This window comes from Epinephelus fuscoguttatus, linkage group LG15, assembly GCF_011397635.1.
Source record: "Epinephelus fuscoguttatus linkage group LG15, E.fuscoguttatus.final_Chr_v1".
In the NCBI taxonomy this organism is placed as follows: domain Eukaryota; kingdom Metazoa; phylum Chordata; class Actinopteri; order Perciformes; family Serranidae; genus Epinephelus; species Epinephelus fuscoguttatus.
Window position 1 is genome coordinate 35088902 of NC_064766.1, and position 26162 is coordinate 35115063.

General features: G+C 43.2%; 1 protein-coding gene across 2 annotated transcripts; it reads right to left on the bottom strand.

Moving 5' to 3' along the window:
- Positions 1–10464: 10464 nt before the first annotated feature.
- On the bottom strand, positions 10465–25096 carry kctd1 (potassium channel tetramerization domain containing 1). Of its 2 annotated transcripts, XM_049597908.1 has the most exons (6): positions 24583–24610; positions 19853–20146; positions 18863–19041; positions 17745–17889; positions 15093–15398; positions 10465–11663 (listed from the first exon to the last, which is right to left on the bottom strand). In XM_049597908.1, exons 1-6 carry the CDS (start codon positions 24601–24603, stop codon positions 11502–11504), a joined length of 1107 nt encoding a protein of 368 aa, XP_049453865.1. In that variant the 5' UTR covers positions 24604–24610; the 3' UTR covers positions 10465–11501. The 2 variants fall into 2 exon arrangements, with proteins under 2 accessions (XP_049453865.1, XP_049453866.1); XM_049597909.1 differs by lacking the exons at positions 19853–20146; positions 24583–24610 and adding an exon at positions 24683–25096.
- Between the last annotated feature and the right edge of the window lie 1066 nt (positions 25097–26162).

Consider the following 26162-nt stretch of genomic DNA (forward strand, 5'->3'; position numbering starts at 1 on the left):
CCATCATAATGAATCATTTTTTTTTCATCTTGTTCTTATTTATTCTCATGGCTGGAGGTAGAATGTGGTGGTTGATGAGGGGCTGAAATGAACTCAGCCTTAGCCTTAGCCCGGGGGCTGGCGCATATCTTAGCATAAGTGATGGCCGACCGGAGGGCTAGAGCCTAGCTGAGAGCGCCCTCAGGACAGCAACTCTGACAGATCATGTATTTATAGGTCTGTTGAAAGACCTCTATTGTGTCCCACATAGCCTCGGAGCATGTCTGTCCTCTGTATTATAATAAAGCCGCTGGCCTTACCGCTATGATGGATGGGTGGCCCTCGAATGGCAAGCTCCAGAATCATTAGAGCACTCCTAACATGCAGGTCTACCCATGTGAAAGGCTGGTGCAGGGCGGGGTGCTACCGGTGAGCAATACAGTACAGTTCAGACCTTTTAATCAAGGATAGGTAGCCCTTATTAATTCTCCACCAAGAGAGCGAGGGAGGGAGAGAAAAGAGGAATGGAGTGAGGAGACAGGGGCAAGTTTGCTGATGTTTTTGCCAAAGGATACATTTGCAATTATCTCAATGGCTTAAAACACCCTGCAGGCTTTTTCAGTACAGGTTAAAATGTGGCACCTATAGCATTTACAGGCAGCTTCACTGGTCAGATTTCATTGCTGCTGAAAATTTCACCAAAGCCATGCATTCCATCACAGCTCCGCTGAGCCGTATACAGCGTCACTGTAAGATGTGTGACCACGGAGGTATAACTGAGCACAGCATATATATTAGGAGATTTTTTTTTTGGGAGAAACTATTTAAAAAAACAGAAAAGAAAAACAGAACTTGCTTGAATATGCTCTGCAGCCCAAAAAAAGGAAGAAAAAAAAAACAGCTTGACTTTTTCTCTGCGCCTAAAGCCTCACAAGCAGAGTGGTGTTTGAGCTGTTTCCCAATCTCATGTTCTTCTGTTACCTCTGGAGTAGAATATAAATGATTCCCTCTCAGTGTACAGTGTATGCCAAGGGGCCTGCAGCGACCATAGTCCGGTCTAAAATTCCTCACTGCAAGCGCACCATAACTCAAGGCCTGACTGATAAATAAACAATGGAAAGTGCAGCGTGTTGCGGAGCACTACCTCAAATCCTCCACTTGGAGCACTGTCACATATTACAGCCCAATCACCATGAGGTGAGCAGAGGGTCTCATGAAGGCTGCTGTATTAAATCTGCTATTCTTGACAAAGGATTCAAGCCAAGTCCTTGTGTAGCACAGTGCAGGATATCTGTATACACTTTACAGAATAGGTGGACACCGTCAGCATCTTCATTAATTAAGCATTGAATAATAGCGTTAACAGAGTCTTATCTCAAGCAGCTGAGGATGATTACCAGTTTGACTCCCTTCCTCTTTCTGCTTTAATTCAAGCGGCACTCCATTGATTTTACATGTCTAAGTCAATTTAGTAGTCACGCAGAGTACAACATAGCCTAACAGAGCAGCTGTATAATGTCGACTGTGGCTCTGGAGAAGTTTTGTCATGTGGGACTGAATTGCTGAGGTGACATCACTTGAGTAATTGCATCTCGGGCTTGGGGACGGTAAATTCGTAGCCATGCTGGCAGCGACAGCGATGTCGGTCAGTCCACTGGCCCACCTTTTAAGTCCAGACTGAAATATCACACCAACAATAGGGTGGACTGTAGTAAATCCTACTGACTTTTGGGATCCACTAACTTCTCCTCTGATGTCACCACCAGGTTGACACATTTGGTTTTAGGCACAGGCTGTATAAAAGAATGGACGTAGCTACCGTGACGTCAACCATTGGTTTGTGGATTCCCATTCTGAATCCTGAATTTGGTGTTTCAGCAGTCGTCATCCTGTTTTTCTTTTGGAGCCAGAAGTGACCAAATTTGGATTAGCAGTTGGAGCTGCGGATGAGCGAGTGGTGGCTCAGACTTACCCCCAAATTCCACCAGATGCGTGTGGGTTGCATCTGCGCTCCAGAATGGCAGCAGAGCTGATATGTTTCAATTCTAGTCAATGTGTGTGCTTCCACCAGCTGCGGCTGTGCTGCGTTCTGGCTCCGACACAGCTGTGGCGCTCCGGAGCCCTCCGCAACAGATACGCAGGACTTCTATTTTTGCCGGATGCCGGAGCACAATGCAGCAATTCAGCACAGAGTTAATTTTCAAAATAAAATATGCAGTGTTCATGGCGGATAATTTTTCCCTGCACTACACCTTGAAAATGTCATAATGGGTGGAGGCAGGCCTGAAGTCAACAGGTCAGAGGTTTTCAGACGTCATTTCACCCCGTTGACACCATGGACGAGGAGATGTTAATCATGTAGATGCACCGAGATGTCTTCCTACTACTCCTCTAGTTGTGTGTTTTTGTTTATAGTAGGGATACACCGAAAGAAAATTTGTGGCCAAAGCCGAAGCCGAATAACATTAAACGCTTGGCCGAGTACCAAGTACCAAATATCGTTGTTTAGTTTTTCATTAGTTTTTGCAGATGAACCCCCTCCAGATTAGTGTTGTCATGGTACCAAAATTGGGACTCACTGTACGATACCAATGAAAATATCATGGTTCTGAGTAGTATCACGATACCACAGCAAAAATGAGGCAGATGTGCCTTTTGTCATTTATAAAAAGATAAATCACTTTTCTATAATACATCAATGATATTTCAATGGAATAAATTACTTATTGACTTATTCATACTTCAAAAACAGCATCAATGAGTGACTAACATAGGGGGGATCAAAATAAAATAAATAAATAAAATAAAAATCACCCAGCCACCCTCCTCCCCTGACAGTCCCTTCATAAGTAAAGAACAGTCCCTAAAGTGCACTGAGGTTTGTGGGCCGTGAACAGCTCGTTTCTCCTCTGACACATCACATACCTGTGTTCGGCTGGCTCGGCTGTTCAGGTACTTCTGGGCAGTCCACACGCCAAGAAGAGGATATTATGGGAACCGACTTCTCCGTCGCCGGTAAGCCGATGGCCGCCGTATTTGACAGGAATACATTACTGTCTGTGTCTGTGACCCCCGTTCAACCCACAACTGATGGGATTCGCCTTTCATTTCTGCTGCTGGTTGAAATCTGTAGGCTGACGTGGACGGATCACCACACTGCCGACATTTTATTCCGCTCGTCACGGCACGCTGTTTGATTGCGTTATCAAAACATGCCGCTATTATTCGGCCTTGCTTTTAACTTATTCCACCGAATACCGAACGTGTGTTTTTTTGCAATATTCGGCCGAATATATTTGGTTACCGAATATTCGGTGCATCCCTAGTTTATAGAGACTACATCGTGCTATATCTCGCGATTATGCGTGAATTCGCAAGATCTCGTGGATCCTTGTGACTCCCGCTGTCTGGCGAAGCTGCACCACTCCGCACCACAAACGCAGCCGATGGGTGTTGACAGATGGCAGAGCACGCAGTGGATAACCAGCGCAGCCACGCATCCAGTGGAATTCCGGTGATATAGACTGCAGCCATTCCCTTGAATATGCACGACTTTCTGCCTTAATAACATCTGAAAGGGTGAATTATATTTTAAAATATGATGTCATGAATGTTTACCAGGCTGTAAACATGTTCTCGCTGTACACTTGGGCATTTTAACACAAGGGTCTGTGGGGACTGACTCGCTCTTGGAGCCAGCCTCAAGTGGCCATTCAAGGAACTGTAGTGTTTGGCACTTCCTCGTTGGCTTCATCTTCCAGCCCCAGAGGTTGCTGCATGGTTTTAGGTGAGATGTCTCAGAAACTATTAGATAGATTATTGCCGTGATATTTGGTAAAGACATCAATGGTGCCCAGAAGTTGATACCAAAAGATTTGGTGATCCCCTTATTTTTCAACAGGTCAAAGTTCTCACTTAACCCGTGAATTATCTCACAACTATAAACGCCAACCTCAGTGAAGGGATCACAAACACCTTTGGGATACAATATCTGGGATCTGTGAATGTCTGTACAAAATTCTGTGCCAATCCAGCTACTGGCTGTTGAGTGAAATGTCTCTACATCTGTTGGGCAGATTGCCATGAAATTTCGTACAGACATTGGTGCCCCCAGCAGGATGAACTGTAAAAACTCTGGTGATGCCGCCTCTCCAATACTTTGGTTTAGACCAGTCCTCACAAAACTAACAGCATTCCCATCAGCCTCAGCTCCACTCCACTCTGTGTTTAGTGCTAGTTAGCAAATTCTAGCATTCTAGTGCACTAAAATGGTGAACGTGGTTAGCATTATACATTATTGGTGTAAATATCAAAAAACATTTTGCTGCCTGGAGAGATCAGGCTGTGGTGATGTGAGTCCAGAGCAGGCTGTTAGATTAGTGTTGAGAAATTTGACTCTTTGGCTATCACCTGTGGTGCTGATCGAAGGCTGGACACCCCTTAGTTCAGTAATAGAAGTGGCTATTTTAACATGTGTTGTTCAGCGGTGATTCTGGCCTTCGCTGGGAAGAGAGCACAGCTTACAAACTGCAATTGTACCAACTCAAATTCAGCCAGTGCAAACCTCAGGAGGGGTGTGATTCTGGACCACCCTGACCACCCTTCTGTTGCTGCCGTTACACAGGTTAGACCCAGGCCAAGTCCCAGACAACCCTGCTCTAATTTAACCCCTGGTTGTGTGCATGTATGGTGCAGGAGCATGTGCTTGTGTTTGGGGCGAGGTCAGAGGCCAAGAAAAAATATTTGCACCTGGGCCAATCACAGTTATGTTACTCTACTAGCTGACATTAGCATTTAGCTCAAAGCACTACTGTGCCCAAGCCTCACAGAGCCATGACTGTAGATGTTGACTTTTGATAGTCTTAGCATTATAAGATTTAGAAATCCAGTGTTTTTGGAGATCAACCCTCACAAAGGACTAAAAGTTAGGTGATCTCAGGTTCTGCTGCATCAGTTTTGACAGCAGCCTTCTTTTTTAACAACACATTTTCACTCCAACCTCGTCACATATTGGCGTTTGGTCATGGACCTTCCACATCCTGATAAGGTGTGTAAGGTACCCTGGGTATGTGTAATGTGAAGTTAAGCCTGTTACATGCATTGTCTTCTTTCAAAATACACATCCATTTTGACAGGAAATTTACCATTTCGATACAGTCTCTTTCAAAATAAATGCACTACGTCGGTACAGCAACACAAATTGTTAATGTTATAATCTTTATAGTCTTACAGTGCGCGAACACTGCTCTCCAAGGTCACCTTAACTTTTGTTCTTGTCTGACCACGTTTCCCCCTGACACCACTGAGCACCATTAAACTATAACAGCGACCGACGGCGTATCACAACAACATTAAAGGATGCTTTTTCCATCACTGTCTGATGCCACAAGTCACTGCTCAAGCACCGGATTTTGACGACTTTTGAGTGAGACTGGGTTGTTTTTAAATATGTGAAAGTGCATCTCTTGAATACTCATTTAAAATTTACATTATTAAAAGTGTTGCGGTGGTCAGACTTTTGAGTCACAGAAACTATATTTCAGAATAAGACATACATGCCCTTGTGAATGATATAAGGTTATTTTTGGCTTTTGTCACGAGACATTCACCTCCATCGCTGCTTCACTGTCCAAGAAACTGCACTGCTGCCAGGGTATCTCGAATGGCCGAACTGACAAAACCACCACGGACGTTATCAAAGCTTGCTGGGTTACAATCTGTTATACATTAAAAGTGGATTATTACAAGTTGCCTTGGGCTCCTACAGAATAGAAAACTTGGGGGACGTTAAGGATTATGCGTTAATGTGGTGCTGCAGAAACAAAAGGAGCAGGGGTTTCAGTTTTGCATGCAGCTTTCCTCTCCAACAAGTTCGAGCCAAAGAACCCATCAACGCAGGTGCTGAGCTCCACTTTTTTGTATTTAGATTTGCTCCATTTTACATTAAGACTTGAATTTCTATAACTCAAGCAAAGCCACTGTGACATATTATTACACTAGCGAGTGTCCATTTGAGATATTATCCTACCAGCGATTGTCCATCTAAGAACATTTAAAGCCCCAAAGACTGTGCAGGCATTCATCACACAGATGAACTAATTTCTCCAGTAGAAATAATGGCTAGAAATATGTGGCCATTATATTATAATAAAGGTATTTATGAGCCTTCAATCTCGCAGCCTCACTATGAGATATCTTTGAAAATTTGAAATCAGCTCCTGAGGCTTCAGGAGGGGGAGGAGAGAAGGGAGAGAGGGTGAGAGAGGGAGAGAAAGAGAGAGAAACGGCAAGGGAGAGATGTGGGAGTTGTGTTTTGCTTTTTCGCCACGGGTTACATTTATAATTATCTTGCTGGCATAAAATGGCCAAGGGGCTTTTTCAATAAAGGTAGGAGGCACCTACAGTACAGAATATTACCTACAGATCAACACAGAACAAGAGACAGGACTGCAGATAGAATAAGACTGAATCAAGAGTACAAAGTACATCATCTAATAAGTGTATTTAGTCAGGACATTCATTAGGAACAGTAGCCACTGCTTGCATGGCGCCATAGAAGTGAGCACTGTGAGGGCTGATGATTTGAAGACGAGGTGAATGAGTCCATCCACTGACCTTCACTTGTGGTGAGTAAGCAGAGCCTGCGGAGTGAGGGAAAGATGGCCACGGCCACTTTCTCCAGGCCCTACTCTGCCTTTTGATGACTGGAAATAATCACTAGAGAGAAAGCGAGTGAGAGAGACATGATCACAGACTCAACACAGAAGAGAGGAGGATCTCAAATTGCTTTATTCTCCTCAAAACCCCCTGTCCTCTAAAGGACTGGAAGTCAGCTTCTTAATACCATTCATCTTTTCTCCAACCAACTGTGTCCGGAGAGGAGGATATCTCTAATTCCTTTTCAAGTCAGTCTGAATCCAGGAAGTGAGAAGAGATAGGGCTGGACGGGGTCTCATTATACTCAGGCTGCCCCACAGGTAACAAACTTAAAAATCACATAGGGTGCATAAAAAGTACAGCTGGATTTCAAACTGAACACATGTTCAGTCTCTGTCTTACAGCAGCCAAACAATATTTTATTTTGGGAGAACAATGACTGTTTTTTTACTCATCCATTGAAGTTGAGTCATAGACCGTAAAAATAATGAACATAGCCACCGTGACATCGCCCACTGGTTTGTGGACTCGGGTTTTGCAGGCACGAGTTTGGCATTTTGGCTGTTGTGTGACGCCCCTCCCACTGTCTTTGAGAATGTTCCAGCCAGCCTCATCAGGCAGTTGGCTGACATGGGAGGGTCATTGCCTTGATTAGGCTCACCTGGGCTTCCAGGCTATAAAAGCTGCCTCATGTGTTCACTTGGGCTGACATCCACTGGGCATCATTGCTTTTGGTTTGCACCTTCAGCACCTCCACAACACACCTGACACACACCCATGCATGGCTTCCATTACTGACTTTGCTGACCTACACACTCCATTGGTTATTTAAGTTAGTTTTAGTTTAATAAATTCTGTTTGTTTTAAGTAAATCTGTTGTGTGGACTCCCTACTTGTCACATTCACTGAGACAGTTTGTGAGAGTAGTCATCTTGGATTTTTGGAGCAACAAATGACCATAATTGGACAAGAGGGTTAAGCTGTGGCTTCACGACTTGCGGCAGTATTTTGAATTTGAGTGCAGTAACCGTTTTGGCCACATTCTTACATACGGCGCCTTTAAGCCTTAATAATATTTAAACAGCTGAGTTATGTAAAAATTCACCCCTCTTGCAGTTGTAACGAATGCTAAAATTAGCTAAAAGGACCAAAACTATTTTTGGCACCAGGCTGTTGACATGTTTATTTCCGTTTTAAAGGCGCCGTATGTAAGAATGTGGCCAAAACGGTTACTGCACTCAAATTCAAAATACTGCAGCGAGTCGTGTCCGCCCCCCCTCCCCTACAGATTCGAGGTTGCTGGACAGCGGCATGCTGGAGACTGATTTGTTACTTTAACTGATGCTGAGACTCTACTGACTATGTGACTGGTAGATGGCGGTGGGTGGCACAACAGGCCAAAACACAAATTCAAAATTTGCGGACCGTAAAATATTTTTTTAAATGAGAATATTCTGGCTGTACTATTGTTGTTGGTAAGATCAGTATGCTATATGAACATTATTCCTTAGTCTCTGTGACATATTAGGAGGATTTTATGACTATTTGCTTTAGATTTCTTACATATAGCTCCTTTAAAGTTGGGCATTTTAAAATAATGGTCTATGGGGACTGACACTGTTTTGGAGCCAGCCTCAAGTGGCCATTTGAGGAACTGCAGTTTTTGGCACTTGTACCTTGAATTCATTTTTCAGGCCCAGACATAGCCGCCTGGGTTCATGCAACTAAACCAACTTTCTACCCAGGTATACTACATTAGTACCTTAAGCATTGTAATTCTTAAAATCGTAATGATATGTATAATAGGAAGTGTTTTACATCTTGGGAGATGAGTTAAAACCTACTTGCTTTCTTGCCAAGAGCTGAGGGGATAAGAGGTTTGTTATCACTGTACAATAAATACAAAGCCAGCAGCCAGTTAGCTTAGCTTAGCACAAAGACCTTAAACAAGGGGAAACAGCTAGCCTGTCTCTGTCCAAAGTTAACAAAACCTACCTACCAGCACCTATAAAGCTCACTTGTTATGCACAAAAACCAAAGTGTTAAATGACAGACTGTGGTTTTACAGTATTTGTGCTAAGCTAAACTAAGCTAAGCTAACAGGCTGCTGACTGTGGCTTTATATTTTCAGTACAGAAACACTTTGCAAGAAAATGAATGAGGGTTTTTTCCATATTTGGGGCAGCATAGCTCAAAAAATCAAGACAACTGTTCAGTTTATGATAAAAGCACCAAATCTGGTACATGTATACCTTATTGCATGTAGAAGACACCTGGATACTGGGGCATCATGGCGGCAAAATCAAATATGACCACCACCTGAAAACAGTTTTGGCCATAACTCCTGAACCAGTTGAGCTATAAGCTTTGTGTCTATTTCATGTTTTTTGACCACAATAAATACATTGGAATGCTTATTTTTATGATTGGATGCATCTGGACCACTAATTTGCATATTTCCAAGATGGCAGCCATCTAAAATAAACTTTTTTTAAAAAAGGCTTTTAGCAAACTTGGTGTCTATTTAATATTTTTAACAATAGAAACACAGTGGGATACTCAGATTCATGAGTTATTTTTAAATCACATTATATTTTATTTGTGCTCTCTTATTTGCATAATACCAATATGGCCACTATCCCACACACATTTTCACCCAGATTCAGTTGTAAGGATGATTTTTTTTTCCATATTGTGATTCCATGGCCCCTGCTGTGCCAAAATACCATTGGAAAAACTCTGATTTTTAACATGAAACTGCTTTATTCAGAGTTTTTACTGGCTTTAATCACCTGGTTGGTCTGTTTTGGCAAAGAGGACACCTCTGTGGATAATTCAGCTTTCCCTAAAAACCTCCTGAGCAGTTAATGCTGAAGGAATCCTATACGTAAGAAACTGACTGCAATGATGGCATTGCTCCGTCTTTATTTTTTGACTGAGAGAGCAGGAAATTACATAATGACAGTGATGTTTTAAATGTTTATCGGGTTGTATTTTCCTCATTTGAAATGATCAACAGGCTGCTGAGAATTTGCTGAAAGTCTGAAGAAATGGCTGACGATGTCATACAGATTGAATATTAGAATTGTGTTTCAATTTTTTTTTTAATCGATCCGTCAGTTATATATATCGCCTCTAACACTTGAATGCTGAGTTGAACTTTTATCTTAAGTCTGGTAACTGTAATAGTTTTAGCAGAGCGTTGATGTGTTTGATGCCTGCTCCATGAATAATTTGATTTTATGATTGAAAGCAAAGCATTGCTGTGTACCACTCACAGTTGCACCTCTAGCCTATGAGAATAACAGTCAGTCAAAAGGGAATCTAGGGCAAAGAGGCCTTGAAGGGGACACATATAGCATAAACCGTAGATAGCCAAAGAAAGTGGAGATTCTGCCAAAAGGGATGAAGACAAGACGACAGGGCTCCGTGTGGGATTTCACTTTGGATTTTGGCCCTGCAGGGATATGTGGAAGCACAACTGACAGGACTTGCGTGGAGAAGTCGGCTCCATTCAATATAACTAAGTAAAGAATGCCCCATGTAGTCACTGATGCACCAGCATAAATCCTCCAAGGTACAATATTGCCTTGGCAAAGTTAGCTTCACCTCTCTGGTTGTAGAGAGCTAAAACACTACATAATGTAAAAGATTCTTGTTTGCCACTGAACACACACAGGATGCTGGAGAGAATCTTAAGAGGTAGGATAGATGCAGTAAATTCAAATTTAAGGAATTACCATTTAGCTGTGCAGACGTGTGAAGCCAGTCCCTACAGCGATGTAAAAACAGCGAACAGACACCATGACAACTTTAGTTGAGATTTATTTCACATTTGTTTTGCTACATTCCTCTTTACTCAAATCTAGGGAGCGTAGGTGGGTCAGTCATCTTAGAAATACTTTATATCCAACTTCATATCAATATGTGCTACAAGTAAAAGTGATCTTGGAGTGGGTAGTACAATAAGCCTTAATCTGTTCAGTCATGTCTGAGGCAACAAATTTGCTTTAAAAAGATTCAATGTAAAAAACACAAACACATATACAATGAAAAAATTTACAGGTCATGACTCGGAGGAATATTATGATCCAATTAAATAATTCCCAAGGTAGCACACAGGGGTTAGTCGTTCATACTCCCTGATGAAGCAAATGTGACATAATAATTTACTAAATTATTTTCTGTACTGCTGCATATAGGATGGCCTTTGATGCTTAATTTTGATGAGACTAATAATGTCAACTATATGTCATGGCATAATCCAATAAAATAACTTCCATTAAAGTAAAAAACACTTCATTGGTATCACAATATTCAACATCATGTGAAAAAAGATGCTTTGTTGAAACTAACTGTTTATGACAACTGAGACATTCTGTACTGTAAGCAACACATTAGTGACCTTTTTACAGCAAGGGACTAAAAACAGACTGTGCCAATTTGCCAGTGAGACGTCAAAATCAAATCACTGGTGACAAGCTATGCAACATACTACATGAGCTATATTTGTTTTTAATTTATATGGGTATAGTAGAAATCATATTCAACCTAATGTAGGCTCCAAGTTTTAAAACAAACTTTGCTTGGGGATCCAGCGTATATAAATCCTTTTTTAATTGTTTTACAGGGGCTAGACATTCACAAATGTCCTTGCAATCTCAAACTTATCAAATGTCTTGTATCTTCTTATGGCAAAAAAATCTCCTGTTGCACCTCATTTTTATTCTCTAGATGGTTCTCAAGTTTAAGAAAACAAAAACATCAACAAGGAAACGAAGAAAAACAGAGTCCACAGAGCTCTGCAGCATCGAGCGTTTGGCTGCCACAGAAAAGTCTAGCACCTCCTGCTGCTCGGGAGGTTTCTAGTCCAGCTGCTCCTGCTTTATCCTGTTTGAATTGGATCCTCGCTGACTCGTCCTCCTCAGTTCCCTCCTCAGGACGTACTCGCTGAATTGGGATGAGTCCACGCCTCCGCCGCAGGAGCCGGCGATCTCGAAGCCGCGTTGTTGGAGGCGCTCTAGAACCTGGAAGGGGTGGAACGGGATAGAAGGAGGAAGATGTCAGTGGCAAAACAGGACATCAGTCACAGAGGGGAAACCATCATTAGCATTCTTTACCAGCAGGCAATGCTCACTCATACAGTATATCTTTCACAGTCAGTGCCAATCTGGTCAAGATGCCTGATAAATCATTCCTGGAGGTCTACCAGTCCCCATGAGTTATGATGCTAAAACATTAATGTGACCTTTAACCTTTTGTTTACTGCTGCAAAACCTGAAAGCGCATCATCGTCTGAAACTCTTCTAGTTACATGCTGCTGAGTTAGTGCTAGGTCTGGCATTGGAAACAGCTCTGGGAGTAAGCTGCAACATACGGCCTGTGACGGGAATTTGGATGAGACTTTCACAAGACTTTCACAAAACCAAGAGCCTCTCGTTTTGCCTCATGCCTCATTTTCATTGTTTTCTGGTGTACATGTGTGTTTGCCTGCATGTGTGTGTAGCTGTTCCTGATCACGCAGCCTTGCAGACATCTACAGACCGTGTCCAGGGGGGCTGTAGGATCACATTCCATCGAAGAGGCCCCAGGGAGCTGTGAGGCTTTCTCTCTGCCACTTGGCTCAGTGCAGGCTGCTCAGCAAAACCCCCTCTCCCCATTTCTCCCCCAGCCCCCAGGCCCAAGCCTCCGCCAAAACTACAAAGGTCCCCCTACTGCTGGCAGCTCTCTCTGCCCCCCTTCCTTCTCTCAAAACCCCCGCCCTGCCTCCATTAGCCGCAGATACAGCATCCACCGCCGGCGTGCTTTAATAACCAAACAGGATTATGGGCCCTGCCTGGGGACAACCTGCCAGGGAGCATGCTCACTCTCTTGCTTGCTCTCCACGACTCACACACTTCAGAGACGGGTTTGTTTGTGTGTTTTTTGGGAGGGAGATGGAGATTTGACTTCCTCAGATGGAGACACAGTCCAAATCATTGTGAAATCTTTTCAAATATGCCTCTCCTCCATCCTTTATTGATGCGTATCTGAGGATTTTGCCATCAATGAATTAGTGGAATATCAATATATAATCAGGGAAATACAATATTGCCAAATACATGCTGAATATAAAAGAGGATTTTAACACATTTTTCAGTGTGTAGAAGTTTTCTTTTTAAAGTCTTGTTTTACTCTTACAATATGGTTTTACCTATAACTTATTATGCTTCAGAATGGATCACAAATCTTTCTATACAGTATATAAAAGGACATCTTTGCAGTGGCGCCCCCAGGAAATTTTTATAACGTTGGCCAAGAGGGGCCACTGAAAATCTAGGGGCGGCACACCAATACCAAAAACTATAACTGACTTTCAGGAATTCTATTACTCTGTTGAAGTTGTTGAAAACTTTGCCAATGTAAGAGTAAAGGAATCGCATACTGATATACCTTGGTTTCTTTAAAGTTAATGTTATTATCTCATGTGCAAAGACTAATGTCGGTACAGTTAACATTTTGAGTTGCACAGAACTCCTGTGGTAATGTGTTATCTCTACAACTCATTGTTTATCAAATAGGCTGGTTGTCCTTTCCCTTAAAATATACAGCTTTAGTTTGAAGGAGTTCATTGACTATACGGAACATTTATTGTGAAAAGGCCTTCTCAAGTTTAGGGCTTACTCGTGGTTACCCATAGAACCTACTTTGAAAACCATGCTATTTGTTCCCTGGCCAAAATTTGACCCAATTTTGGAGCATTTTTTAGCCCCCTTCCCAACAAGTTATACAGACAAAGTTGGTACCAATGGATGCCTTAGTTTGTCTAGGTTCACCTGATACCACTACCTTGACACCTAAAAAATAATTGCGCCACAGCCTCTTAAAGGAAATGACCACTTTAGACTGAAAATACAGACAGTACTTACTCCACAAAACTCGTTCAGGGTATCGGAGGATAACATCTAGCCAAGAACAAGAACATCTCTGAACATTCTCGAGTCTCGCGCGAGTTGCCATGTAAACACAGCACGCCTGCAGGCTAACTGACCACGATGAGAAATTATGCTATAAAAATGGAGTAAATTACGTCTTTTCAAGTCAGTGCTGCATGCAGCTGCTTCAGGACACTTGGATTACGACGGACGAGCCGTTCTGACGTTTTTGAAATGCATTAGTGGAGTTTTATTACATTTTCAAAATGATTTTGGACGTGGGTTCCATGCACTTAAAGTGTATGGAAAAATCTGGCTAGCTGTTATCCTCCGATACCCCGAACGAGTTTTGTGGATTAAAAAACTACACTGGACTTCTTGTATGTACTGTCATTTTCATTCTAAAGTGGTCATTTCCTTTAAAACAGTAATGTTTCCCTCCAATTATTTTTGCCAGGGTGGCAATGAGGGGGCCAGCAATCGCATTAGGGGGTCATGGCCTCCCCAGCACCACTGTATCTTTGGATAATTAAGTTTCAAGTCATAGTTTTGCTCCCCTTGAACTCTCCCAACACCTTAAAGATGTCAAAGTACGTCTTTGAACAACAAAAAAAGTCTTGTGGGTTTGCAGAATTACTATTTGGTAAGAAACTGTACTAAAGCTGTGTTCTACTTATTTGTTTCTTGGACACTACAGACCAAAATGTGTAGCTGCTTGGCTTTATTTTATTTTAAATTGAGCATCAATCCAACAATCGCCTAAGACACTCTGGGGAATCATCTTATGTCTGCTTAAGTGTTTCACTGCATTCTGAATTGCCCACTTCCTCTTTCTGTCTGCCAGTTCCCCCCCAAGTTTGCACATTCATGTGAATTTCCAACATGATTCAATGTGTCGACTATTCCTTCTCTTAATGGGTTGAAATCCACCATTAATCCATTTACTATCCTTTTTCTGCAGGTTGGCACTGATCCCAACTTCAGAGGGAAACTTTAAAACAGTCAAAATGTCTTACGGACTTAACTGTAAATGCTTTTCATCCACATGGAACACAGAGGAGCAATGGGTGCAATGTAGGGACTATATTATGAGTGTTGCAAAGGGATGCATAATATTAAAGCTGACCATCTACCAACTCCAGAGCCAAAGTCGAAATCATTATTCCGGTCAGATCCCAGAAAAGTAAAGATGGTGGTAGAGTTGCGTAATGATGGCTTGCTAAATTGATGCTTTGATGAACTCATCAAAGGGCTCATTTTTCCGCGAGGCTGTTCTTGTGACTCGATTAGATTAAAAAAGATAAGAATTTGCAATCAGACATCAGTAAAATTCCAAAAGTCTACAGTATAACAGCAGATGAAAAAAAAGCTGAATGAACAGATCATCACCTCAGCCAACTCCTTGGGCATACGACTGAATGCAAAAAATATAGAGAAACATACTTTATCTAACATTTGAGTGTGTATACTTATAGAGGCATGCTGAATAAAACTCTCAGGATAAGAGACAACACACCCACAGCAGCCCACAGTTCCCATTACCTGGACAGAGTTGAGGTGGCAGTACCCATTGAGTGGGAAGCGGATGACATGCGTGGAGTCATGGTTCCAGCCAGCATTGACAGAGTTGCACATGACATCGCCAATTTCCGGAAACACGTCTTCAATCAGGGCCTTGTCGCCGCTGAGCGTAATCCTCTCGCCCAGGTCAGGTGCAACACGCACCACCAAGCACTCGCAGGGACGCGACACCCGGCCTAGCTCTTGGTCCTGGCGCCAGCGCTCCAGCTCAGCAAGCATGGGCTGCAACTGGAAGTATCGCGCCTCCTCATACAGCAGACTGTAGTCCTGTAGGAGACGGGGCAAAGGATATTATGTATATTATCTTGCATGTGCTGTTTGATATGGCAGTTCTGTTTATGTTAGCTCTGATTGTACCAGGTTAAAGGGTAACTGTGGACCCTATTTTATAATGTTTTTATATCTAAGTGACTCATGGGAATGAAAGTTTTTGAGATCAGCCCAGTACTGAGCAAGATCTTTGCACCTGGATGCAGCAAAACAAGCTGCAATATAACATTAATGGGCAATTAACGCTTTTCTTTTACCACTGACAGGCTCAGATTATCATTCTAAGTGTCTGACAACATTACGGAAAGGATCCCTACAGAGATAGACCTTGTTGCTAAAGAGTAAGATTCTTTTGTTTAACTAGAAAGTACCCAGAAATTGCTCTCACCAAACCCACCAGACTCCATTTAGATAAACAGTAATTTTATCACCATACAACACACCTCATTCAAGGTTGACAGAAAACAAAATAAAACCCTCAAAAGCCATCTTAATTCATGTCTTCACTGTTCCAACACTTTCCAACTCTGGTTTGGTCGAATAAACCCTTAACTCATCCAGTTAGATGTCAAAACATGCTCGCTATGCACACGCTAAAATTACTGTTTTTTTAAATGGAGTCTGGTGGGTTTGGCGATGGCAATTTCAGGGCTGTTTCTACTTAAACAAAAAGGATCTTACTCTTTAAAAAAAAAGGTCTATCTTTGTAGGGATCATTTCCAGAATGTTGCCAGACACTTAGAATAATAATCTGAGCCTGTCAGTGGCAAAAAGTAGCACTTTTAGTGGATGGAAATTGAAGGTGCACAAATGCCCCTAGTGGTTACGTTATAGCCTGTTTTGCGGCTGCTGACTGCAGAGCTGTCACTCAATACAGGACAAACATGTCCAAGCTGTCGTTCCCATTAGTTACTTAAACACAAAAACATGAGAAAATGGGGTCCAGGTTGAAAAATACCCAAGTTACCCTTTAAGTAACAAGTCTTGCTGTTTAACATTCATCCAGTTACTTTTGTTAAACCTGACACTTTAAGGAGCAAATGTTAATACAGTGAATTACGGGATATATCTATCACACAAAAACGACGAGTTTAAAGATTTACAGGCAGTTAAAATGTTGCATAGTGTAGTACAAAATCAGAGTGCGAACAGTTTGTGACTCATGCTGGGTCACAAGGTCAACACTGCAAAGATCATGATTAGCAAAAACCTTTCCAACATAGGAATTGTGGTATGAATGTTTTATTTACGGATACTTAATATCCCAACAGTCTATAATCTCTCCTGTTTGTTTTATTTTTGTTACATAAAGCTCATAAACTCCCTCAAGCTATCATGCAGAAAGCATTTGATGTATACTGTACAGAGATACTTCCCCTGTATTTTAAGGTAGACTAAACTCAACTGGAGGAAGTTGGTAGAATAAATGCAGCACACAGTATATCTCGCTTGTACTCGAGAGCAAAACAACCGAAAAACAGACTAAGCTAATCAGTTTACGGTTGTGATTTTCTTTCTAATGTGGATCCAAACCAAAAAAGAAACTTGAAAACCACTGTTCTACATGAACGAGCAATAAACCCGAGCGAAGACACCATTCAGCAAAAATTACAAAAGCTCCAGTGTGGAGGAGATACAGTGCGACATGTAACACAGGGTTGTGTGGGGTAGAGGAGCAGATCCTTTACCCGCAGGACTGCAGGGCCTAAATCTCACCACGTTCGAGTTTTCTCATGCTCCTCTCAAAATCTACTCAATGTGAATGTGGCCTTAGCTTGAACTTGAGCCTGTCTTTTGTCTTTGCTTATTTTAGCTGACATACTTTCCGCTGATTGAGTCACACTGTGGACAGTCCATCAGATAATGTGGTTATTTGTTTTCTCCCAGGGCAAGTTAAGTAATTACTGACTAAATGACACATAAGAGTAAAAAAAAAGGAATGCTAATGTGTCACATACAGTGAGACTCACCCTGGATGGACACTTGGCTTGAGAACACAGAGCGCTGATGAAATCGAGCACATGCAATGTGGTCGTGGGCGCCAGAGCATTTATTTATTTGTCTTGATGCAAGCTTATTGTTTTCCTTACATATCTCAAGAGAATCTTTGGCCATGGAGAGCTGGAGGGGACCAAATTGCGTCTCGTGATGAGTAAATGCATTATGCTTGAGCTTTGTTTGCCCTGATACTCTGTCTCCAGCATGGGAACCGTTTTAAGCGATTCAAGGAGGACCAGCGACCAAAGGCATTCCACGGCCTTAGCATTCATTGTGTGTGCTAAGTTGTAGGACTGCTGACTGGCTGATGGGACTTTACAGTTTCTAGGATGGACATCCACTCACTTTGAAGTCGTCTGGGATGAGGAGCTTGGACGTCCTGAGGAAGTTGAGGATGTAGCGGAACATGTGTCCATCCCTGTCAATGAAGTAGTGCTGCTTCAGGCTGTCCAGGACTATAGGCTCTGTGCCATCAAAGAGACGACCAATTCTACCCAGAGAGAAGGGAGGGGTGGGGGGTGAGGCAGAAAGGGAGGGAAGAAGGGAAGGAGGGAGGGAGGGGGACAACATGTCAACATTTCCAATCTTACATTCCTTGACTTTTGCACGCAAAAGCTCGAAACATGAGTTCTGAACTAATAATATGCACAATCAATATACTACTCTTGAGCTCATGTTCCTTGCACCTTGAATGGTGGGAGACAAGGAGGAGAAAGGAGAGGGAGAGAGGAAAAAAATTATACAGTGAAGCAAGAGCATGTGCAAAGGGATGTGACTCACTCATTTTCTCAAGCTCTGAAATGTTTTTCACACCTTCGCACTGACATGCACACATTACTGAGCTCGATACACGCATCAGGGAAGAAGGAAAGAAAGAAAGAGATTAAAAACAGAGGTGGTCTTGAAAAGGTCAGGGCCAGCTGGTAGTTGGTTGCCCGAGGCAGGGTGCCAGTCACCCTCGGGCCTGAGCTCGCAGCGACAGTGCGGCCTCCCAGCCTCCAGATGGCCCCATGCCCTTTGGCCCTTTACTGCTGCTGTGACATCTGTCAGAATAACCAAGTTGCTTTTGTCTGTGCACTGCATTCTGCACTCTTACAAATTGTTTATCGCCCAAAATAACTGTGGGCTTTACTTACACAGGGAGACATTGTGCGATACTATCTGATAAATCCAACTGATGCTGCAGATTTTTTTTGGAGGGGATAGAAGGATAGAAGGAGTAAACATTTATACTCCCATCAAGTGCATCCGCGAGATGTTTCTGTGATTTGACGGGATGTGACATTTGACTGTTTAATGTCACGGGATGACATTAAACATTAAACAGGATGACATTCTGACGCTGATAAATCTGGCTGGAAAAGAAACTTCCGCAATCTCGTCCCTTGTTTTTCGAGCAAAATACTACACCCAAAACCTCCATCACACGCTTGAAATGCAGAAGCGTGGTGGAGCAGACTCACCGGGATTCTGGGAATTTTGTTAAGGTGGCCAGACTGCTGGTGTACATGTGTCCGCCCACATCAATGTGCACAGGGGCGTTGGACTTGGTGAGCTGTGCAGGTGTTGGGATGCCCTGGTTGCTCAAGGGAGACACTGGTGACCGTGTGATCATGGGCCTGGACATGCTGGAGCGATTATCCTGTAGGACACAACACAAGGAGGAAAATATTACAAAGGAAGATGTTTTTTCTTCTGCACATCATATAAAAAATGCACGATTACAACCACGGGCGGCTGGAAAATTAAGATTTAGCTCATTTAAATTTGTAAAAAAAAATAATTAAACACAACAATATTTCGGTACAACATGACACACTCCACAGTCAGGGAATGAAAGAGAAGATTTTCGTCTCTGCAAGTTAGAGCAGCCTGACCTTGACCTGAATGTTGCCACAATCCACAAGCATCCACTCCTGTGGGCCATAATCTCCAAAACCAAATTAATTTGGAGCATCAATCTCATAGTCTTGGAAAATGAGCAATAATGACTCTCGATTTGAACACTGTAATAGGATTTGGAGAAATTGTCGCCTGTTAACCTACAAACACCATTAAGGAGACAATTTGTGTTAAGCTCTCAGAAGGAAATTACTTCAGTTCACCCCCCAAAAGTTTCAGACCCCGAGTGCAGATGGAAGAAAATAGCCCAGTGTAGTGCCTGTGACGCCTCAATTACTGCGGATTATTACAGAATGAGATAATACAAGCATTTTCTGGATATGATTAAAACTGGTTTAAGAGTAAATTAAAACAGGAAACAGAGGAAACAGTGCGTGCGTGATATTCAAATAACGTGACAATAGTGCGCACTCGTTTAAGGACATCTATTCACACGCTGCGTTCAAGAAAACCTAAGTGTGTGTCACTTTGCTCCTGCAGCAGTGAAAGTGACAGTCCGACCCCAGTCTCTTTTATTTAACCCCACACATTATCGGACTTTGCATGTTTACCTGCGCCGGCATCACTGTGTTTGGAGAGGAAGTCACCGAATGGTCATTTTGCTTGAGAGATGCTGCGGGAACCGGCTCTCCTCTGACTGCGAACATCAGTGAGGGCTCCCTGCACTCCGCCGCTCGGATCGGCAGCCGTTTGAGGGAAGCGTGCACGGACTCATCCACAGAACTGATTGGACGCGGTCGCTTTCTCGCTTTCTGATGCGTTAAGTCCATGATGTCCGTCTCGTCCATTACAGCGCAGACGTCGAGGTGAGCAGATAGGACGCGGTCGGCTTTTTTCCAACGCACCTGCCAAATGTGGAGAGGCGTGAAAAGCGGGATAGCGAGCACACCGGGGGAAGAGCGGCGCCGTGGCTGTCACACGGAGCAGCTTCTTTGCAATGGCTGGGAGAAGTCAAAGCCCCCGACAACATTAGCATTGTAGCGCCCGCGGCTCTTTTGGGCTGTCGCTGTTTCAGTGGCAGGTATCTGCGTCGCATTTTCACAATAAAACAAATCTTGCACAGGGGGAAAAAGGCAAAACACCGTCTGGGTGTGCGTGTAGGGTCAAGGCGCACATCTGGACCTGCCACAGCTGGCCTTTGCCCCCTTTTGGAGCAGTGTTTCTGCGCGCGGTCACCCTCCTCCTGATGCTGCTGCCCATTGTTCAGCTTTTTTGTGTGTGTCTGCGGGTCAAACCCTCCTTCAACACAACAAAGTCCAAAGTTCAGGGAAAAAAACTCAAGTGATGACCAACCCACTCAACCACCTGGACATAAAGCCCCTATATAGCTCCCTCCACCCACAAACACACATCACTCACAAGCACCTGACTGATCCTGGTCTTTCCAATCACACAAAAGCAGCCAGTCACTGCATTTTCAGCAACATTGTTAATATAATCTTTTTATTATCTGTGCATTTATCATTTGTGTGACCTCATGTGCACAAGCACCACAACATCCCTCCAAATACAGCAGTCTGTCCCTCACAGAAGACACTTGAAGCATCTTTTTGATCAGCCTCTCATTGGCCGCCCGCCTCACAAACATCAGAGTTACTGTGTGATGACTGCAGTGTGTAAACACCACCTCCGCTGACCACATCAGCATTGCAAAACCACCACGCTAATGATCACGGAGTACAAAAACCACACCACAACATGTCCAATTGCTGTTAAAAGTACTGCCACAGCACTCTCCTGGGCTGTTTTTTTTCTTCATAGAAAATGCAGGGAATCCACAAATTTTAATAACATTCAGATTAAAATTAATTAGTTCAACCACTGGCCTTAAAACATCCACATTCCTGCTTCTCATTGGCAGTGTGAGTTTCACACCTAGATACCCAATTAGCAATTAAGCTTGCCTTTGAGTGTAGGCCTCCAATGCGGTGTGTGATCCTGGTCTGATTTGCATGCCGCTTGTGCACGCGCTGATAAGCGCAGGCAGCAGCCATACATAGTTTTAAAATTCAACTCCAGAATCCCTCGCAGAAGGCAAAGGGGCCTGCAGGGCAAAAGAGAGAGAAATCACATGGCTGCTCTTCAAAAGGGGACCTGTGTAAGGCAGCCGGCAAAGTGCGTGGGATCACACTCAGAATGCAGGTAATTTGTTCCCTGACTAATTTGTGGAGATGGTGGTGTGTGTGTGTGTGTGTGTGTGAGAGAGTGAGGGAGTGTGAGAGCGAGTGTGTGCCTGTGGAGAGTAAGTTCTGAAAACAGCTTGGTGGAATTGGATTTCCTCAAAGCCTTGTCATCGCAAAGGTGGATTGAGTGTAAAATCTGTAAGGCATTATGGAAAATTGCAGGGGAGAGAGAAGAGAGAGTGAAAGAGAACGGGTGGTTGGGTGGGTGGGTGGCGAAGGGGGGGTAGCGGGTTGTGGGAATGAGCTCTTATATCACAAAATCACTCTGAGTTGTTGGAAGTAAAGATACACATGTTTCGGACCTGTTCTTTGACCAACATCCATGTCACATTTCCGGCTTTTTACACCTAAGTCTCAAGGACAGTTCAAAGGTCACCACATCCTCACAATCCATCACTCAGCATGTGATGCCCGGCCAATCAGTGACACTCACGAATCAGCCATCAGCTTCAAGATGCGCACTCAAGATCCTCCACACCTGCACTCTTCCTACAGTACCTGTTGCCATTTTGAATTTGGCACAGTGCTACAAAAGTCTCCCGTGTTTGTAGACGTGTTCCCAAACTTTCCAGCCTTTCTGAAACAAGTCGCAACGCATGTGTTTGGGGAATTTGCTCGTTTACCCAGCTTGTGTCATTTTGTTGCACCACAGTATGCACAAACAAATCTAAAACAGGCACAGTGCATCAAAAGCCCGGAGTATTTGGGCTGCTCCAGTTACCCCTGTTGTTTTTTTCCATCACTGGCCTCAAGTCTTTCAAGCCGTTTATGCAAAATCATCATCTTCTTTACATCTCAAGGAGCAAACACACACCGTATAGCTCCGTTTGCATCTTTTAAAAAAAGCCAACGCGGGGTATATTACCCACAAATGCTCCTGAAACTTCAGGAAACAAGTGCCTGTCTGCCATTGCAATAATCAAAGGGCCTGTTGGGATCAACATCAGCAACAAACTCATTTTCCATCCCACAATGCAGCTCTTCAGTGTTTCGACATATCGCACAAGACACAATTAGCATTTCAGATCAGAGCATTAACATTCAGTTTGAGGCAGGCAGACTGGTATTTACATAATCTGGATGGGTTGTCTCTGCTTCGTTGCCTGTGGCCATTTGTTTCAAATGTCCACACACAGACAACTACAGACTTTGGGTTCACTTCAGTCACTGCCGGCTGCAAAGGCAACAAAATAACAGGTAGTGAGGCGGTAACAGAACGCTCGGGGTAAACAGGATATGGTTGTCTGGTCAGGTGTGTGTCACTGGATTTTTTTAAGTGGTCATTAGGCATTGTAAGGCAAAGCGCCCAGGCAACATTTTAATAAAACGTCAGACAGTGACATCAAAGCAGGTATTTAGATGAGAACAGAGATATAAAACCTCACAAATCACAACTACACGCAAATACCATGTTTCTCAGCAACAGCAGTATGTGTGTAAGTTTGTGGCGACAAATAAAGAAGTGAGTTCAGTGTGAGAACTACTTTGGTGTTTAGTGAAAGGATGAAGAGGCTGCCTTGCGGTAAAAAAAAGTTACCAGAGCAAAGAGACCTTGCTGACCTGCTCCGGAGCTATGAGAAATTTGATTTTCTGGATAAGCTACTTTTTTTTTAACCTGGAAAGTAAAGGTAGCAAATAAAGGGAAATAAGGCCTCTGGATCATGGTCATCCAATCTGTGTTTCAGAACTCGAGCCACTCTGGTAACAGTAACTAAAAAGGCAATCTGAGCTGATACACAGTTTCAGATGTGACATCCAAGCAGCAACTCCAAAAAACACATTCCCTGAGTTTTATCACCAGCACAGCTACTTGTCTCACTCAACATCATTCTTTGTTAGTTTGTTAGTTAGTTACTGTAGCAGTCGTCAGCGTGACATCACAGATAAGGAAGTGTGATCAGGGCTCGGTTGCCGCAGGCTGTTGGAGACAGTGGTGCATGTTCAGTGGCAAACTGTCCCAGGGCAAAGGAGTGGCAGAGCCTTAATATAAAATACAACAACAGTATTTCTCTCCGAGGGGTTCTGTTGAGCAGGTAAAGCACCTCTAACTTCAAACTGAAATGTGGACTTTCTTTTTAAATATTTATCTTCTGCCGGATCAGTGTGTTTAAGTGTAATCTTAGTGGGAAACAGATGTACAGATGCTGTATACAGTAAAGCAGTGGGGTTTTGTCATTACAGCGCCATCAAGTGATCAGACCTGACAACCCAACATCTCAATCTTATTCTGTTTATTCATGCGCCCTCTGAAACTGGTGAAACTGGCTTTCACTGCAGGTGACCTAAACGTCAGAGGGGTTTGTTTATGATGTTACATTTAATAAATGTTGTTTAAAGTCTGCCTGCAGTACAGTGGGAAAGATTTGAGTGACTGAACCTATTTTTTGTGTAGGATGTAAAATATAATATCACAGTACAAACTTTATGAACATCAGCAGATGTTGATTCACACAATACATGCTCCCATGGGTGAACTAGGTCAGGATTATTACTTAGCAAACTATATTTGCCGATTCGCAGTCGGACCTTGGAGTTGATTACGCACGGCGCGGTCAGAGAGCCAAGAGAGGAGAGGACAAAATTCGCTCCTATTTTTGTCTCCGTTTACATAAATATGATTCTCTTAACACGGTTACGGCTTGTATTAAAGGATGATTCACAGATTCTGCATTGACGTGTGTAAAAGGTACATCCTGTCTTACAGAATAAGAAAAAAACGCCTGCGGCAAAATTACTCCACAATGGCGTCTTTCATTAGAAGATCTGGGGCAGCCAGGAAATAGAACTGTTTCGCGACAAAAACTGGCTTCAGAAAACACTTCATGGACACGACGGAGGCAGGTTTGAGTAAGTTAGGAGCAAGTTGTGGAGCCCCAGCGACACGGAGACGGCGATGTGTTCGGAGCTCGAAACGCGCCAGGAGCGAATTCACACGGTGGACAAGTGGAGTGTTTGCTCGACAAGATCGCAGTCTAATCCGCTGTTCGTTTACACCAGATGCACCAAAGCTTCTCATACGATAGCCACGCGAATACATTTGTACAGTAACCGAGGAACAATAGCCAGGAAGTGGTTAAATATTTTTTAAAGAACTGTACCGCTCGAATCGCTTGGCACATGCGTAAAAGCTGCTGCGCCTCAATGTCCCAGTCCACCCAGCCTCGGAAATAATAGCAAACCAAATAAATCTCCGCTTACCTGAAACATAGAGCGGCATAAAGTAGCTTTTTATGCACCTTTTCCCTCCGATTTGGCCCACGATCTGCTTCTCTTCCTACACCAGTGAGAAATGCAATAGCTTGGCTAAGGTAGACAGAACAAAATACAGAGAATACTTGCTCCAGGGCTCCGAAACCCCTCAAGGCAAAGATCAGGATACAATTAGCTCATGTCTCTGCCCCAGTCTAAACCAATCTGCAGAATAAAACTCCCAGCAAAGGAAGAGATCACAGCGGCAGTGCCTCAGTCTTTGTTGAGTTTATGTTTTTATAAAATCAAATAAAGAAATCTTTTTTTTTCTGCATTTACAACACCCTCACTCCTCCTGCCTCCAACTTGCCTATTGCCTCCCTCTCGCAGAGAAGCTGATTTTAATCGTTATGATTAGTTTTGATGTAACGTTCCCCCGGGCGATTGCTACAAATGGATGGAGTGTTTCTTTGCCAGGGAGGAAAAGCAGCAGATGATGATAATTATATAGATTGTTGGTAGAGTCCTTTGATTTCTCCCCCCCCTCTCCTACCCCTCAAACATCTAACCTATCTTGTGTGCGTCTTTAACACATGCCATCCACGCAGCATGTGCATCGGACAACTTGTTGATTAGCCTGGAAATCAACTTATTAATTTAATGGAATGTGGTTAATGAAATTCCCACTCCTTTGTAATCTTTTCGGTCTCTTTCCCTCCCTTTGGACAACCTCCAAATGACGTAGTTGTATAAATAAGCACTTGCAGCTTGCCTTGCCCCAATCAAGTCTGAATCAGTGCCTGAGGGTGATGTGCGAGCTCATTTCAAATGTTCAACCATGCATGATTTCAGGAAGATTGAGGCACTTCTGAGGCTTTTAGATTTACTTGGGGAATGCAGTCAGCAAAGGAAGTGCATGTTTAAAGTCAGTCCTATTGTGAAATCCCTTCATGTGAACGTGCATGATTATTCCGCCTGACTCCAGAGTGCTACTTTGCGCACATCTGGATTTAGGACTGACAGTTATTTCTATACATTCTCAACAGTTATCCCCACACATACACAGTGGACTGAAGCTGAAAATGCCCGCTCTTGCGCCCCCTACTGTCGAGAGCATTCACTTTTTTAACAGCAGCTATGAGAGCAAATGAATCCTGCCATGTTATTGTAACACTACCCAACTTTAAAAGCAGGAAAAAAAAAAGAGAGACAACATCCATTTGAGGCAAATATTTACAAACAGGCTGTGTATCTTAATGTCCATCCAAGTTTGTTCTCAAGTTTGAGCAACAGTGGAATACGAGTGCCACGTGAGGGACCCAGTGACTGATGGATGCGAGCGTGCAAACAAAAGCATTTTCCAGTTCTCCTCATCAAAAGAGTTTCCCTCTCACAGCATCTTTTGTAGATGATAAACAGAATTGCTTTTTGAGGGAAGGCCAGCTATCCCTTCCATCCGATCCAAGGGCCATTAAACTTTCCACTTTTT